General features: G+C 42.7%; 1 protein-coding gene across 3 annotated transcripts in view; it reads right to left on the bottom strand.

Annotated features, from left to right (window-relative positions):
* SLC2A12 (solute carrier family 2 member 12) overlaps positions 1–15,253 on the bottom strand; it is a 55,856-nt gene extending 40,603 nt beyond the window's left edge. For all 3 annotated transcript variants that reach the window (XR_009506155.1, XM_059941160.1, XM_059941161.1), the window contains exon 1: positions 14,985–15,253. Coding sequence is in view for 2 of the 3 variants with exons in the window: in XM_059941160.1 (XP_059797143.1) it covers positions 14,985–15,099 (115 nt within the window). In the remaining variant the exon portion in view is untranslated. The remainder of the gene's footprint in view (positions 1–14,984) is intronic.
* Between the last annotated feature and the right edge of the window lie 1,816 nt (positions 15,254–17,069).

Genomic DNA, 17,069 nt, shown 5'->3' with positions numbered 1-17,069 from the left:
TTGAAGGTTATATCTTCCCCATTATATGCTTTAAGGGCTACTGACCCAAACTAGCTTCCCCACTCATCTCACGACTGCTGTTTGTTACTGCTGAGGTTCCATTACAGTCCTCAGGCTGCCCATTCAGGATCTGGAATTCTAATTCAGTGTGGAAGACTAGACCCTAGCGCTTCCAGGATCTCAACCCTGTGACACCTTAGGACTTCCACCATGGGAAATTTTCCTGGTGCTATTTTACCATATAAATAAAATGAAGAAAGACATAGAGTGGACTTTTCTTTTTCTGTGTCTACTTTTTGGTTGATGATGTTAGAAGCAGGATGCTGTCCTATGGATGCCAGAAAGTAGAGATGACTTTTCCAAGAAATCTGACAGAGAACGGGAGGAAAGAGAGAGAATGTCTGCCTAAACACGAATGGCAGAGTCGGGGCAGCTGGGTGGACTGAGGAGAAGCAGCCAGCACTACAGGAGAGAGGAGGGTGAGAAATCATAATTAGAGCCTTTTCAATAGACATCCAGCCCTGAAGTCAGTCCGCACTTAAAGTTCATGGTGAAGTTTAGCATTCCTGGCCATTTGGCTCAGGGTCTTGATCCACGAGGACCCTTCTTTACATCCCAGTGTCCCCCCAAAGATGCCATAGGGAATTCTCAGCCTTTTGTGGACATCACAGAAGTAGAAACTATCTAGAAACTTGCAACTGGTACCCACAGGCTCCTGGGTCATGCCTACCCTCTGGGTCTGGCTGCTTTGTTAGACCAGCCGTGTTCCTTTTGATGCGATGACAATTCTTTAGTAAGATAATAAAGTAAAACTGTTCCTATTGAAGATGTGATCACAGCTCAGAGGCTTTATGCAAATGAGCACTGAGACCCACATCCAGGGCACAAAGGACAGGCAAGCCCCACAGGCTAGGAGGCTGCAGCCGCTTTCACAATAGCTGCATTGTCTCCTGCTCACGGTGACTCAGACGGAACCACAACTTTAACTGGCAAGCACATGAAACACTCCATTTTTCACAATATTTGAGTTTCTGCCCGCTTTCTTCTTTCCTTTCTCCCCCATGTGCCTATTATAGCGTAGGTACATAATGGACACACAGCAAACACTTGCCAGAGGACTGAATCCTACAACAGCCTGGAAAGCAGCGTGCACACGCAGGTCTTTTTCGGGCAGGCAGCCAGGTCATTATACAGCTTGACCAACTGTGAAGGCTTCACACATTTAAAAGACCTCCTACTTCATGTTTTGCTCGAGAAAAACTTGCAGTGGCCCCCAAATGGCCTTGCATTTGTGTTCTCCTCTTTCTCTGCTCCTTCCCTCTGAAGACCTTTAATCCCAACCCATCATTCAAGAGTCATTTCAAGTGCCACCTCCCCCATGATGACTACGCTGTTCTGCCACCTTCTGCTGTCCCACCCCAGCCCCTTGCACTCCCGTTATGCACAGAATGCAGGGTTTCAGATATATGAAGGCATACTGCTGTCACTCATTTATTGACCTGTTTGTCTTCCCCTCTTACACAGAAAGACCTTGAAGGCAAGAACCCCACTTTCTTTTTTTTTTTTTTAATTTATTTTTATTTATTTATTTGGTTGCGCTGGGTCTTAGCTGCTGCAGGCGGGCTCCTTAGTTGGGGCAGGTGGGCTCCTTAGTTGCAGCTCGAGGGCTCCTTAGTTGTGGCATGCAAACTCTTAATTGCAGCATGCACGTGGGATCTAGTTTCCTGACCAGGGATCGAACCCAGGCCCCCTGTATTGGGAGCATGGAGTTTTAACCACTGCACCACCAGGGAAGTCCCCAAACCCTGCTTTCTTTACATCTGTATTCTTACCTCTAGTCTTTGGCACAAGGTCAATCCTCAATAAATATCTGTTGAGTGAATAAATAAATGAATGCATGGTAACAGCACTGCAAATGCCAATCCTTGGTCCTCTCTTCCCCATGGTTGGTCAACAGACTAAGGTTAATACCTAGTATTACTTAAGGGTTAGCACCTGGAACTTTATATTTACATAAATGCTTAGCATCTGAACAACATGCAGTCAGTATTTCTATAGCGCTTTCAGCACTGTTATTAGCCAGTTAATATGGCACCACTGCAGGGACTCTAAAGTGTTCCACTGTCACTCGTATATTTATGTTTTATTTAATGTCAGCCCCATGCACAGGCTTGTTCACTAGTCACCCAGATTCCATGTTTAGCAGTCTCCTTTCTGAGGACCAGGTTTTCAGGTCCCAACAACAGTCTCCAGGCACAATTCTCCCGCCCTTCTGCACCACTGGCTGTTTCTGGAAAATGCCTGCCCTTTCCCTGACTTGTGCTTCTCTTCATGCTGTTGTCCCTCACTTACGGCACGTGGCACATCTGGCCTCCCTCCTTCACAGCCTAGGGAAACCTGAGTCTTTGAAGATCCGGCTCAAATATCCCCCCTCTACAAAATCTTCCAGACTCCCTCTCTGTGGTTAGCATTAATCTCTCTTCTCTCTTCTGCCTTTGTGTCCAGGGCCTTACAGCGCTCTGGATTAGTCTGTCTCCTGCTTAGATTGGGAGCCCCTTGAGAGTAGAGTCTGTATGGGGGGCCCACACAGGACCTGATGCCAGAGCTCTGCAGAGGCTATTGGATGCCCAGGAAGGAAAGCGCTGGCTTAATCAGATAGCTCTCTTGTATGGAGGGTGTGAGGAGAGTGTGGTATTGTGGTATGGTGTTTCCAACAGCTGTCAAAAGTTCCAGATGCTGCCTCTTGGCCTTGGACCATGTGTGGTGCTCCCTGTGATGGTAAATATTGGGCACTATCCTTTATCTAACCACTCTCCCCCCACCTCTCCCCGTACCCCCATCCTCTCTTTAACATGCAATGAAACTCAGAACAACAGAAAATGTGGCCTTCCTCTATACCTACTATTGTTTGGACTTTCTAGGACAAAAAGATAGGAACTTTACTTTCCTTCCTTTTATTTTTCCAAGCCCAGGTAGTACTTTCACAGATACACTTTTCTGAAACTAATCTTCTCCAAATTCTATTGTCTGGGGAGGTATAAAGAGGGGGCATAAGAGCACTTCCCTGCATTTTGCTCTGTTGTTAACACTTCTTTTCTGCCTGATCCCTTGTAGGACTTTCATTCTTTTCTTTCTTTCCTTCCTCTCTTTCGTCTTTCCTTCAATTTGAAACTTTCACCAGGACAAGTCAGAGTACTTGTTCCTTCTAAATTTTTTTTGCTACTGGTTGAGTTCTCCTACTCAGAAAAGATTTCCTCTAGTATTTTGGGGTTTTTTTCCTTCCCATTTGTTTTGGAATAATTATTTATATGTTAGCTAAATATATTCATTTCCCCTCTCATCTCTATCTTATTGTTCTTTTTATGTGCATCCTAGAATAGCTTCTCTTATTTTCCTCTGCATCACAGATTTCAGATAATAATTCTGCTCTTGCAGTTTTAGACTCTGACACTTTACACATCTCATATTAGGTCTATTAGCATCTCTGATCTCAGCTAGTTCCATCTTCACCTCAATCTACTCTTATCACCAGATGTTGTCCTGCATCTCTTTTTTCCACAGAGTCCATTTTTTTTTAATTATAGAGAACAGAAATCAGATGCTGTCCAAAATGTATTTGTTTCCTGTAAAGAGAAATCTTAAAATGCATGCTTTGCCTTTGTATTTAAAATGTGCTTGACAATAACCAGATTGCCACATTCTCTTTACCCAGCCCCCAAATCATTTACGATATTTTTGGCGGCAGGAAACCAAAAACCTGAAAAACAAGGGCATTTATTGTTTACTCTGTGAGAAGACCAAGTTGAATTTGGTGTCTCCAAGGATTCACACTCTGTGCATCCTTCTGTTCCTGCCTCCTCAGAGGGTTGGCTTTTGTCCCCAATCTGTCACCATATGTGCAAGGTGGCTGTCACAGCTCTCGATATTAGATGCTTTCACAACCAGACTCAAAGGCAGCAGACAATGGAAGAAGGCTTAGGGCAAGGGGTTAACCCCATGTGCCTCTTTCCTTTTATCAGGGAAGGAAATTTTCAGAAGCACCTTGGAAGATGATGGGGTTCAGGACGTGCTACACCAAAATACAACCCCTTGGCATGTTGAATATTTTAAGCTGAAGGAATTTGAGAAAATGCCAGATACAGGAAGGTGGCTCTAGCCTTCCCCCTGCCCTTCCCCCCCGAAACAGGTCATAAAACCCTCATGTGAGAGGTGCTGTCTGTTATACCCAGAGGAAAAGAACATCCTTATCTCAGAAGACAAAGGGGCACCAAGAAGAATTCAAACAAACAGCCTTGCTAAGTTTCCCCTGGCTCACTACACTTAGCTCATACTCCTTGACCTGTCATATTTTCATGACTGTCCACTGTTCATCAAATCTAGCATAAAAATACTCAGGCTTAGTCATGTCTTTGGGTCTTTATTTCCTTATGAAGGTTTCCATGTCACATAAGACTTATATTAAATAAACATGGATGCTTTTCTGTTAGTCTTTGTCAGTTTAATTTTCGGACTCAGCCACAGGCCCTAAAAAGGTTGAGGAAAACTTTTTTCCTCCCCTACAAAGACTTGCCCTAATGTCTCGTTGACCAGAACTAGAGAGTTCCACAGCCAAACCTGGCTGCAAGAGAGACTAAGTGAGTATCTGAATCTTCTAGTTCCCCAGATGGAAAAGACCAAGAAATAAGAAGGAAGTTGGAAAAGCTGTTGGGTTTTCAGTGTCTGACACACCTTAGTCTAGCCACCCAGTTGCAGTTGGAAACTCTCGTAGTTAGACTTGAAGGAGCAGTTGATGTGCACAGCTGCTAGCCAAATTTCTGATGTCTGGAAGTTATTTTTGTGGAGTGACCCCACTGGACTGAGAAAGGAATTCTTTTTCTTCCACTTTTTGGTACGCTGACTATGAACAGACTGTCATTTTTTGCTTGTCAAAAACAATACATGCAGGGCTTCCCTGGTGGCGCAGTGGTTGAGAGTCTGCCTGCCAATGCAGGGGACACGAGTTCGAGCCCTGGTCTGGGAGGATCCCACATGCCACGGAGCAACTAGGCCCGTGTGCCACAACAGCTGAGCCTGCGCTCTAGAGCCCGCGAGCCACAACTACTGAAGCCCGCGCGCCTAGAGCCGGTGCTCCTCAACAAGAGAAGCCACCGCAATGAGAAGCCCGTGCACTACAACAAAGAGTAGCCCCCGCTCGCCGCAACTAGAGAAAGCCTGTGTGCAGCAACGAAGACCCAGTGCAGCCAAAAATAAAAATTAATTAATTAATTAATTTAAATAAATAAATAAATAAATAAAGGAGTCCAGGTTTTTCAATTTAAAAACGGAGTCCAGGTACTCAAAAATGGTTGAGAATCACCCTCAGTGCTTTAAAAATTCTTTAGTTAAGGAAATGAAATGCAGAAAAAATAATATTGTAAAGCCTGTGGATGTAAAGTTCTTAGGAAGAGCACTTTATTTACTAAAAATGAATACCTAGACGGCCACCTCAGGGTTAAGGGGAAAGCCCATGGGTCATGTTGGTAATACAGTGGTGGGCTATGGGAAAGAGAGGAAGAACAGGAGAAAAGGCCAAGAAGCAAGAATTTTCGTGTGTGTGTGTGTGTGTGTGTGTGAGAGAGAGAGAGAGAGAGATATCAAGAAAGAATGGCCAACAGAACCCAGAAATGAGAGAAATGAAAGAAAAGGTCAGGAGAGTTTGTCAAGTTCTGGGGGATGGGGATGGGGAAGACAAGGGAACAATAGTGCAAGAGGCCTGTAGCTTTTAGAAAAGTTGGTTTACAAGAAATTCCCTAGGGTGGATTTGACAGGAGAATTTTATGAATGGGCCCACCTAATATTTAATTGCACTACAGCTCTCTTCAAATTGTCGGTAAGAATCGACAAAGAACTTGCGTGAATGGGATTTGAGTATATGAAGGAAAAGGGCTGTAATCCATGCGTGGATTGGAGCAGGGATAAGAGAAAAGACCAGCTGCAGGAACTGAAGGGCAAAAATCCAGGGGAAACAGGAAGTTGGTGCAAAAAGTGATCAGAAACCACAAGACTCCTAAGGTGTACCGGTATACCGGGTGTGCTCGAGGATGGGCGGAGGGCAGAGGAGCAAGGGCAGGGTTTGAGCAAGGTGGAGGGCATGTGGATTCAACTTTATGGGGGCTGGAGCTACTTTTGTTTAAATATTAAAAGAATGGTGATCCCATAGAGCTGAAGGACTTACAGCCATGCAGGTGGAGCTTTCCAAGACCCCCTAATTCTTTCACCACTATCATCACTTTCAGAAACTTTTCTGGATTTCTATAAACCAGTAGGATCTCTTCCTAAGAATTCCTCCTCTCATGATACTTATCACACAAAGGTTTCATAACATCGTCCCTACTTCCACCTTCAGATTCTTTCATAACCCTCTTTCTCCTGCTTTGAACTCTGTGCTTTCATCAGACAAAAATATTCGTAATTCCCTGAATGTGCCATTCTCTCCTTTCCAAACTTGTATGCAAGCTATCTTCTCTGCTTAGAATTCTCTCTGTAAATCTATTGGCCTCAGTGATACTTTCTTGACTCAGCTTAGCCATACTGTCTTCCAGGATCCTTCAAAAACTGGCTGAGCTGCCCCCTGTGCACTACTGTGGCGTTATGTGTCTGGCCACCTCCTCCCTTGTAGGTTTCCTGATCTCTTCTCTCTCATCACCAACTGTTAATAAGTATTTGCATCACATGAATGTCACTGGTTCACCATTGGACCCAGGGTCTAGCATCATGTCTGATTTCTAGGAGACACTCAATATTTGCTAAATGATTGTCTTGTCATTATTTAGACTCTTATCTCTCTGATGAGTTGGTAAAACTTATGGACCTGGATAATGTCTTAGATATCTTTTTTTTTTTTTACTGTGAAGTATCCGGCACTGTGCCTCTCACACAGTAGGTGGTCAATAAGTATTGCAGAATTAAATGCTCTTTAGTTCAGCTCAACAAACACTTCTTCACTCACTCACTGATTTAACAATTAAGCACGTACTCCATGGCAGTACCGTCTTGGACACAGATGGCAGACAGTTTCAACTATATGGACAGTGCAATCAGCACGGTGGTCAATCCAAGCACAGTGCGGACACATTTCCTAGGTTACAAGATGGCTGTACTTGTGCCATTTGCATGTGATCCCTGATGGAAATACAGAGGAAAAGGCATAACTCCTCCCTCTTATGAGCTACACAGTACTTTCTAAACACTTGCAGTTAGCTCAGAGCTCTGATAGGTACAAGAATATATATTTTATCTGGGAATTTATAATCTTATAGAAAAAGACATGTCACATGGAAAATTAGAGAATAGCTAAAACAGAATGCAATAAAGTTCTGAAAGGCATATACTGGGTACCCAAATTCACAGATCAGATCACGGAACAGACCAGGAAGTAGAAACATTGGTGCTGGATGGTATTATCATTCAAGTGGGCAAAACCCTGGCTTGGATTTAGGATACTGAGGTTTGGATCTCTGGGCTATTATCCATGTTACATGGAGCAAGTCACTTTGCTTCTCTCCCAGAGGTACCCTGTCTTAATGCTGAAGGTACAATCTAGAATCAGAGCGTCTGGTTAGTTACCAGCTAGACCCTGACATGTCCCTTAATCTTTCTGTTCCTCTGCATCCTCATTCCTAAAATAAAGATAATATTACATAACTCATAAAGTTGTTATGAGAATAAATGAGATAGACGAGTGGCTGGTGCACACTAGTAAGTGCTTGGTAAATGTTAACTGTTGCTCTCTTAGCCTCGGTTCGCTTATCTGTGAACTTGGGGTAATATTACCTCATTGGGTTGCCCACAAAAATCATTCAGCAAAGATCTGTTTAGTCTGAATCTATGGGGGAAAATCTCCATAACACTGAAGTAAAACTTTGTAACAGTCTCTTACTGATAGCAAAGGAAGTAAAATGATACCTTGTTTCCAGCATAACAATTCTGCCTTTTCATAAATTCTTGAATTCCTTTGTTTTTGGCAATACCTACACAACTGGGCTTATATCATTAAAAATTCTTCCTGTGATTTTGCCTTGGGCTTTCCACAATTTTGTTTCCCAATAGAAATGAAACATTCATTAGCTTAGGGATGTTCTTTCACGATACCAACTGATTAAAATTACAACTTTTTCCCCTATTCTTTTTTCTTCACTTCTCTATTTTATTTTTATTTTTTGGCCATGTCACGCAGCATGCAGGATTTTTAGTTCCCCGACCAGGGATCGAACCCTTGCCCCTGCAATGGAAGGGCGGAGTCTTAACCACTGGACTGCCAGGGAATTCCCTCCCCTATTCTTAAAAAACTTTGCACATCTGAGGCTGAGATGTCATATCTAAATTAGCATTGCACATGTCTCCCAGATTCCACAAAGTGTGGGAAACAGGTGCATGCAGGAGCCACACATTATAAAAATAATACTAATAATAATATAAATAAAATAATATGGTTGTAGCTAACAGCCCCAGAGCCTAGTAATGCCAGGCAGACCTGTGTCATGAATGTTTCTGAGAAACAATTACTTCCAAAGGAAGCACAATTTACCAGTTTAAAGTTTAATAACACTTGATTTACTTAAGAGAAAAAAAATACTCCTATAAGTCAAACAAAGGACTGCTTTTCTCCCTGATATTTTGGTACAACAGTATAAAGTGAGTCATGCTCAAAAAGAATGAAAACTCTTAAAATGAGAATAATGTGATAAATTATTTTAGTCTTATTACTTCTACTTAAATTGTATAGAAAAATTAGTATATCACTGAAGCACAGCCATTTTGCAAATGCATAAATGAATGTGCTGCGATGCAGGAAGAAAAATGATACCAAGGAGCCAAAACAGAACAAAATAAAATAGAAAAAAAACTCATGTGAATTTATGATTTAATATGGAAGTAATATATTTGGCTTAACATTTCAGCTGGGAAATACTTGGAGGGGTTTCATGTTCGGGACTTTTTTTTTTTTTTTTTTTTTTTTCCGTCTGTTCCACGCAGCTTGTGGGATCTTAGTTTCCTGACCAGGGATTGAACTCAAGCCCTCAGCAGTGAAAGCGCAGAGTCCTAACCACTGGACCACCAGGGAAGTCCCAGAGATTGGGTACTTTTTGAGGGAAGATGGGATGGGAAATTATCATCATTTGGTATTTGGTGAAATAGCTCCTTGGGAAGAAGCACATTTCAGCTTTTCTCCTTTCTTACCACCGTGACTTGGTGTACTTTTAAGTGGCTTTCATTGCCTTATTTTATTCGCTAACTCATCCTCTTGGGGAAGACTTCATGAGAAAAAAGTTGAACTTGGGAGTCCCGACTCCGTTCAATTTAAGAGTCTTATAAAGCCAGTTCTTGCTCATACAATCTGAATAAAAAGCTGCTTCAAACCTTTAAAAGCCCAAAGCTAATTCCACACTCATGGAGGCCTGTTTGGAGCTTTTAGAACTTTTTGAACCCTGAGGCTAAATAGTATTATACTTCAGTTCCTCCTAGTGACATGATGCTATGAAAACAGATTCAAGAACTAAATATTCTTGAATGAAAAATACCATCCCACACATCTACAGCAATTAAAAACTGCATTTTAACATTCACCTCTGATACATACATGTAAATTGGAGTTTCCGCAGGCAGTTCCAGGGTGGACTCATTGTATTTTGAGTTCTGTTTTTATCAGCTTCTACAAGGTCTAGACCACTGAAAAGTACCTCCTTGAGAATTCACAAAAAACATACCTGAGGGATCACGGTAGGGTCCTACCAGTTACCACCAGTCTGTTTCCTAAGAACGCAGCCGCTCAGGTCCTGCTGGCAATGTTACCAGACAGAAGGGTAATGTTTAAAGTATTTAACAACTGGACAGAGGCACTGACCTATCGCAATAGACGTTGGCTATAAAACCTGTTCAGGCATGCTGGTGTTTGCTGGCTAATTTCAGGCCCTCTGGGTCAATGGCACTGTTGGTGGCTCCTTGGCCTGGCCTCGTGTGCCAGGCCCTGCCAACACAGGCACTCACAATACGTGCCTGCCGCTGCAGCAGCCTAGGGGTGGTCTGCGACAAGCAACAATCTCTCTGCTCTCTCTGTGATGTGATATTAAAGGGGAAAAGAGCCCTGCTGCGTGAGCCAAACACCACCCAGAGTTGGTGGTGAAACAGCTCCCGCCATGTTTGTTTAGAGCCTTCTCCCTTCTGAGATCCCAGAGAAGCCATTTGCCCATGCCTCACTGTCACAAAAAGTCTCAAATTTAGACTTTGGATATGATTTCCAAGTGAGGTTAAATATAGAGCCCCGGAGATAAGCTGACTGAAGAGAAAGGGGAGATGGTTATCTTTAAATCTGGTCTTATTTCCAGTCAAAAAAAGTCTATAGTCCCTCATAAATTCAAATGTCTATAAATTCTGTCATTTCCTTGGGAATATCAAGCTACACGACATTTTTTTTTGCTGTTGTAATTGCCATCAATTTGTTAAATACACATGTTTTTAAGAACACAATTTTTGTCAAGGGTTTTGTCACTTTTTCTTTTGATACTTACATACTGTATATATTTTATTAAAAATTGTATCTCTGTTCTGACATAAGGATCTGAGTTAAAAGCCAGGGCATGAGTATTTTCTTTTAAAAAGCATTCTAAGTGATTCTACAGGTGAACAACCACTATTCTAATCCATCCATCTCATTCTGCAGAAATAGAGCAATTTACTCTGAATTCTGCAATCTCCATTCAATTATTCCTATCTAATTAATTAAAGTATGTTTAAATGAGAAAATATCTAATTAATTTCATTTTAGCACTCATGTAACTGGTATGTTTTGTTCTTTTATTCATCCCCTTAATTATTTCAAAAGCCATCTCTCCCCCAAAAAATTTTTTTAGAAAAATGTATTTAGTATAACCAGATTAGTAATTTCCAATATTTTATCATACTGGTAAACAGAGGCTATTCTGAGCTCTACAGAATTTTAAATGACACGTTTAACAACACGTGATAGCTACCAAATGTAAAATAGATAGCTAGTGGGAAGCAGCCGCATAGCCCAGGGAGATCAGATCGGTGCTTTGTGACCACCTAGAGGGGTGGGATAGGGAGGGTGGGAGGGAGACGCAAGAGGGAGGGGATATGGAAAAAAATAAAAAAAATAAAAAAAAAAAAAAAAAAAAAATTGTATCTCTGTTTTTTTTTAAGGTATAGTTGATTTACAATATTATATTAGTTTCAGATGCCACTTTTTAATATATGGAAAGCCTGGAAAAATGGGAATGGCCAAGGCCTGGGTCTTCCCAAAGTGACCAGTCTGTTGGTCTCACAGCCAAAGCTCTGTTATCAGGTCAAGCTGGTCAGTCTGACCTTCTCTTTCCCGGTGATAAGTTTGTTCCCCAAAGTCTCCTCAGTCTGTCTTACAAGTAGACTTCCCCTTGGGCTGCCTGAGGAAGCCTGAGAAAGCCAGACCTGACTCAATTCAAGAGGGTCTGTTTTAGGCTAATCCTGAGAGCCCAAGGCTCACAGCAGGAGCACAGTAAATATGCCACAACCTCAAAAACATGGCCTGCATAACCGGAGTGGTGATGGACTTGAGGTTTGCTAATGTGATGCCGACCCAGGAGCCGGCTCAGGGCCACCAGGGATGAGAGAGGAGCAGGGAAGCGGCCAGGCTTCAGGTCTTTCTTTCTCCACCTCTCCCCTTTCCACTAAAGAGGCACCATGTTTACTTGTCTTAACATACTGACCACCTACTCAGCTTCCATTTGCAAAAAGGAGTTCACAGCTTTAAACAAGTTTGAGAACAACTGCCATAGGGTATTCACCTCATTAGCAGAAGTGTGCATTTCTTAATTCTCAGACTGTGGCAACTCAGGTTTAGAAGAGTCTTGGAGGGGATGAGGTGCGGCCCTTTCAGCTGGTTCGGAGTCTAGTTCTAGCGATCTGGCTTCCACTGCTTTCGGCAGCTGGATCTGCAGCGCAGAGAGCCTACACTCATACCGTGAATATTGTTCTTGGTTTCTGACTTTTGGGCAGATCTGAGAGGAAAATGCAGTGCTGGTGGGGTAATGGGGGACTTAAGGAAACCCTCCTCCTAGCCAGTTGTTTGAATCATGAATTAGAAGAGCCTGGGAAACCCCGCTCCTGAGATGAAGGAGCAGGCCCCCTGGGCCACAGGTCGTCAGGGTCAGCTTTGATCAGCCACCGCGTGAACGTGGGCCAACCACACATCTTCTGGACTCATGCTCTCCTTGTGTAAGATGCCCCAGCAGTCCATGTTCCTCACCTCACCTATATCTGTTGTTGGCTCAAGGTACCGAGATTTCAAATTGAGCTCAACCTGCCCTACAAGGTCAATTATAATGTGTCTATGAACACTGAAAGGTTTACTAAAATGTACCCACTTTGAGCCATAAATTTTTTTTTTTAATTTTATTTATTTATTTATTTATGGCTGTGTTGGGTCTTCGTTTCTGTGCGAGGACTTTCTCTAGTTGCGGCGAGCGGGGGCTGCTCTTCATCGCGGTGCGCGGGCCTCTCACTGTCGCGGCCTCTCTTGTTGCGGAGCACAGGCTCCAGACGCGCAGGCTCAGTAATTGTGGCTCACGGGCCCAGTTGCTCTGCGGCATGTGGGATCTTCCCAGACCAGGGCTGGAACCCGTGTCCCCTGCAGTGGCAGGCAGACTCTCAACCACTGCGCCACCAGGGAAGCCCTGAGCCATAGCTTTTTGAAAATGAATTTAAATTCATTAGCTTCTAGCCATTGAAACAGAGCATTCTTTCCAGTTTAGAGGGGTTAGCCAAGGAAAACCTGCCAACACTTTTCATTACACACAACAGCATTAAGGGGGTACAATCAAAGAGATTAAGGTTTTTGTTTTGTTTCATTTTTCAATATCTCAAATGTTTTAATGACCTTGTCCTGGGTTGTATAACTCATTCCTCTTTGCACGTTAATTTTTTCATCTAGGAATATAGAACAACTTGCCACCTTCAAATGCAGGAAAAGTAGGATAATTTAAGCATGTTTTAAATACTCAGAATTTCCTGGATGAAACTATGGAAGTTTAAAAAATAAAGAAGTTGAAAGGAGTATTTGTCAAATATTTCATTAAACCTCAACATCTTCGTAAATCATACAAAAATACAATCCAAGTTGGAGAGGTGAAGTAACTTGTCAAAACCATAGAGCAAGTCCGTACTATGGATTATTATACACATAGATCTGTATAATTGCCTTTGGGTATCAAGAATGTTTAAGACAATTTATGAAAATTTACAAAAGTAATAATAAAAGGTTTGTATTTGTCTAAATATAAACTACATATAGCACCCATCAAAGCTGTATTAATTAAGGATTTAAGAAAAACATTTAGGTTTCCTCTTCTACATGATAAAGGTTCATTTAAAATTAAATGTAAAAGATAATTTATGGTATTTGTTCATTTATCATTTCTTTTCAATGGCATGAACAGTTGCACTATAAATTGAATTTTGTGTGTGTATTCAACCTTTACAAGCACATATACATGTTACCTTCCTTTGGGATCACTGTGAACTTGGGCAATTTAACCTATTAAGAGTAGTACACTGTTCTTTCAAAGACATATCAAAACTAAATAGTCCATTTTTGAGTGTTACCATGGAGGCCCCTCCAGGACAAAGTTTCTTTTCATCTTCTTTGTGACATTTATCAGTGACTCTATCTAGTTAACCCTTTTGTCAATATCACCACCTCAGCTCACCCTAGAGCTCAATCTTGCCGGAATTCAGAGTGAAGAACTTTGCCACTCTTTCTCTTTACCCCCGAATACAAGTTTCCTTTGTCTGCTCTTAGACTTAGGAACCAAAGATCACACTTAGACAAAGGAACAGCTCTGCTGAAGAGAGGGCTGAGGCATAGTGTAAGGTGACCCCAGATATTCATTCTTGACTAGAAGGAGGGAAGCAAAGGAAGGCTGAGCAGGGAGAGGGCAGGGGATAAGGAGAGCTTCTCAGTTCCCAAGGAGGGGCCGCTCAGTTCCTCCTGGAGAGGGGTTGTGGATTCAGTTCCAAGATCATCAAACCCGCCATGCAAACATAAGTATACAGATCCATCCCAAGGTGAAATGTAAAATGCCTTTTGTATCATTTAGTGTTTTTGGTTATGTATGAAATTCCAATATATGGCGTGGGAATGTATTATATGATTAGAGGGAGCAGAGCTGAGGGAAGCAGTGGGAAGAAGGGCATTATTTGTGTTTGATTTCATTTCATATTACGATTAGTTCCTATTCCTTTGAGAATAAACTAACTGAAGAGGAAAAGGCAACTAAAAGTGTGCAATGTGTTTGTGAAAATTGTAAATGCGGGAGTGAAGAAAGGCATTTGGTTTAGCAAAGATAACTGAAATGAATTAAAACTTTTCCAAATTTCACCTCTGGAAGGAAAAGTATTAAACAAACCTCAGTCTGAAAGGCCAGTTTTAAAGAAAGCAGGAGCAACCAAGCAGAGGTTTTAGGCTGTAAATAATGCTCAAATTCATTACAAACAGATGCTGGGAACTTAAAAAGAAAGTTGTATTTATTGATTATATAACTAATAATTTTATGAAGCTTCCCTAAAATGCTCATTTTTGAAATGGTGGTTATAATGTCCAATTGTTACAGATTATCCATTTGTGACAATAAATGAAAAAGTGTGTGTATGCGGGGGGGTGTGTGGGTGTGTTTACACTTGTGATTATCTTGCCAGTCAATTTCTCCAAATGAAAAAGATTTATACATCATACCGTCAACACAGCGGAGGGCGCTCGGCTTATGAGTAGTGGGACTTCAACCTTCACATTAGAGCTCCTTGTCGCTCCTCCCAGCAGATCCTGTCCCCTCGCCTCCAGGCACCTAGCACGCTCACGTGTACACACACACACACACACACACACACACACACGAGTGAGACACGCGCCCAGCTCGCTCCTCTCGCGGTCCCCGAGCCCTGCAGCCTCGCTTTACCTCTCGCCCAGGGAGGATGCCGGCCGCTGCTGGCTCTGTCGCTGCCATCAGTCTCGGCTGCTGGCCCCTTCGGTTTCAGCAGACTGGGGCCCTCTGCGTTTTCAACAGGTACCATGGTCACGTAGAAGTTACAGCCGTCCCCTGGGCACTAAACCACCCTGACTTCCCCCACTGACACGAGCGGTCACTTTCCCCATGGTCGCATGCTAAAGAAAGGTGAAAAAAAAACTTCGGGCAAAGCCAATGTGATTTGTGACCAACTTTGTTTCTATTTCCGAAAGCTTTGCCCTTTTCGGTGACACAGGCTCTTGCTATTCCAAGCAGCCTATCACAGGCAGTGGGAGGGCCGAATCTCCGGAGGATTGTTTTTTGCCTTCAGATGCAGAGCTGGAAGCAAAGGATTTCCAGGCTTGGGAACCGGAGCTCTGACAGTGTTTGGCCCTTAGCTGGGGGCGTGGGGGGGTGGGGGGAGGTGTAGCTCTTGTATTCCTGCACCTTTGAAAAGAGGCACAGAAAAGAATCAGGCAGATTCAAGCCCAGGCTGAGAGTGAGGGCCCCGAATACTCACAGATGGTATTAGTTAATCTTGCACAGGGAGGAACAATTTAGGCAAAGACATACCAGAAGGAAAAGTGTGTCAATTTTTCAGCAAGACGGTTATTCCAAGAGCAGTGACACTTAGCAAATTCAACAAAGCATGAAACATCTTCATTGTTTCAACCTGATTTTGCCCTAGGTGAGTGCGGTATATACTCTCCCTCTCCAAGGCCTGTCAGACAAATCAAGGCCTGAGACCAAGTATACGCAAACTCAGAATGCCCAGGTTCTTTGGACTTTTTGTACCCTGGGGTTACAGCAAAGTATCGCAGTTTATTTACGCATAGCTGTCTTTAGGGAAGGAACCAACCCTGAATCTTCTGTCGAAATGGACGCCTGCCAGCCTGATTGTAGGAGGAGGGCATTTCCAGTTCTGAGCGTCCGGAGTGAATGGACCATGGTGTGGCTCTGATGCCGTCCAATCGGAAACAAAAGCAGGGCCTGAGAAGGAAGATTTTTTTTTTTTTTCCTCATTTGTGAATATATTTCTATAAAGGTCTTACCAAATGATTCATTTTTGGGGGAAAAAAAAAACCAACTTGTGAGGCACGTACCCATATTACAGAGCAGAAAATGGAGGCAAAGTGACTTGCCTCAAATATCACAGCTAGTCAGTGGCAGAGCTGAGACCAGGAAGCCAGGTGCTCTAATGCCATAACTTGCCTATATCCCAACCTCCCAGCCTTGTCCTTCTCTGATTTTCTCGGTTTCCGTCACTTTCAGCCCTTCTTGACCTTAAGAAGATGACATGAAATACAGCTTTGGTCCTAGTCGTTCCTCTGGACAGAGAAACGAGTTCTTGCTTGTATAGGCAGAAGCTGAACTACACAGAACTCACTTTTGGCCTTTTGGCTGGATCCTAACACAGCTCGAAATTAACTTATCATTTGTACATTACTTTTGCTCATCACTAGATATTTCTGTATCTTTCTTATCCTTCGGGGAATCAGGCAACAAATGGAAACAAACCTGTAATGATTCAACTAGTATTGATTATGCACCTGTTTATGTCTGCTGCTAGTGCTGGAAAATGGCAGTTCTTTAAGCATAGCCCAGCCCCCTTTTGATTCAGAGGTGAGTAGTTCAGACTCCAACAGATTAGCTTGTCCCCACTAAAGAATATGTGGTACAATGATGCTTTGGTTTTTATTTGTTTCCAGAATGTGTTATCATCGTAGGAGCAACAGGTTTTGTCTGCAGGACACACGTATTTCTCATCAGCTCTCTGTATTCTCTTGGCTTCTATCTTCTCTCTGCTGGGAATCAACGACCTCAGTTGGTGGACATGTTCTTAGAGTGGGTCAGTTGTATAATTGCTTTGTTTAATGATCTCAGGCCCCATGTCTCCAGCAGCTTCCTGGCACCATGGACGTGTTAGGGTGTTTGCTATAGTCTTTGACCAAGTAGAAGATAAACCTAATTCCAGAATCCCTTACTACGGTGAAGAGCAATTCAACAATTCTCACTTTGCTTTCTGTAGCCGAACCA

Source organism: Balaenoptera ricei, chromosome 12 (assembly GCF_028023285.1).
Source record: "Balaenoptera ricei isolate mBalRic1 chromosome 12, mBalRic1.hap2, whole genome shotgun sequence".
Classification (NCBI taxonomy): domain Eukaryota; kingdom Metazoa; phylum Chordata; class Mammalia; order Artiodactyla; family Balaenopteridae; genus Balaenoptera; species Balaenoptera ricei.
Note: the sequence above shows the minus strand (reverse complement) of the source record. Positions and strands in the feature narration are given on the sequence as shown.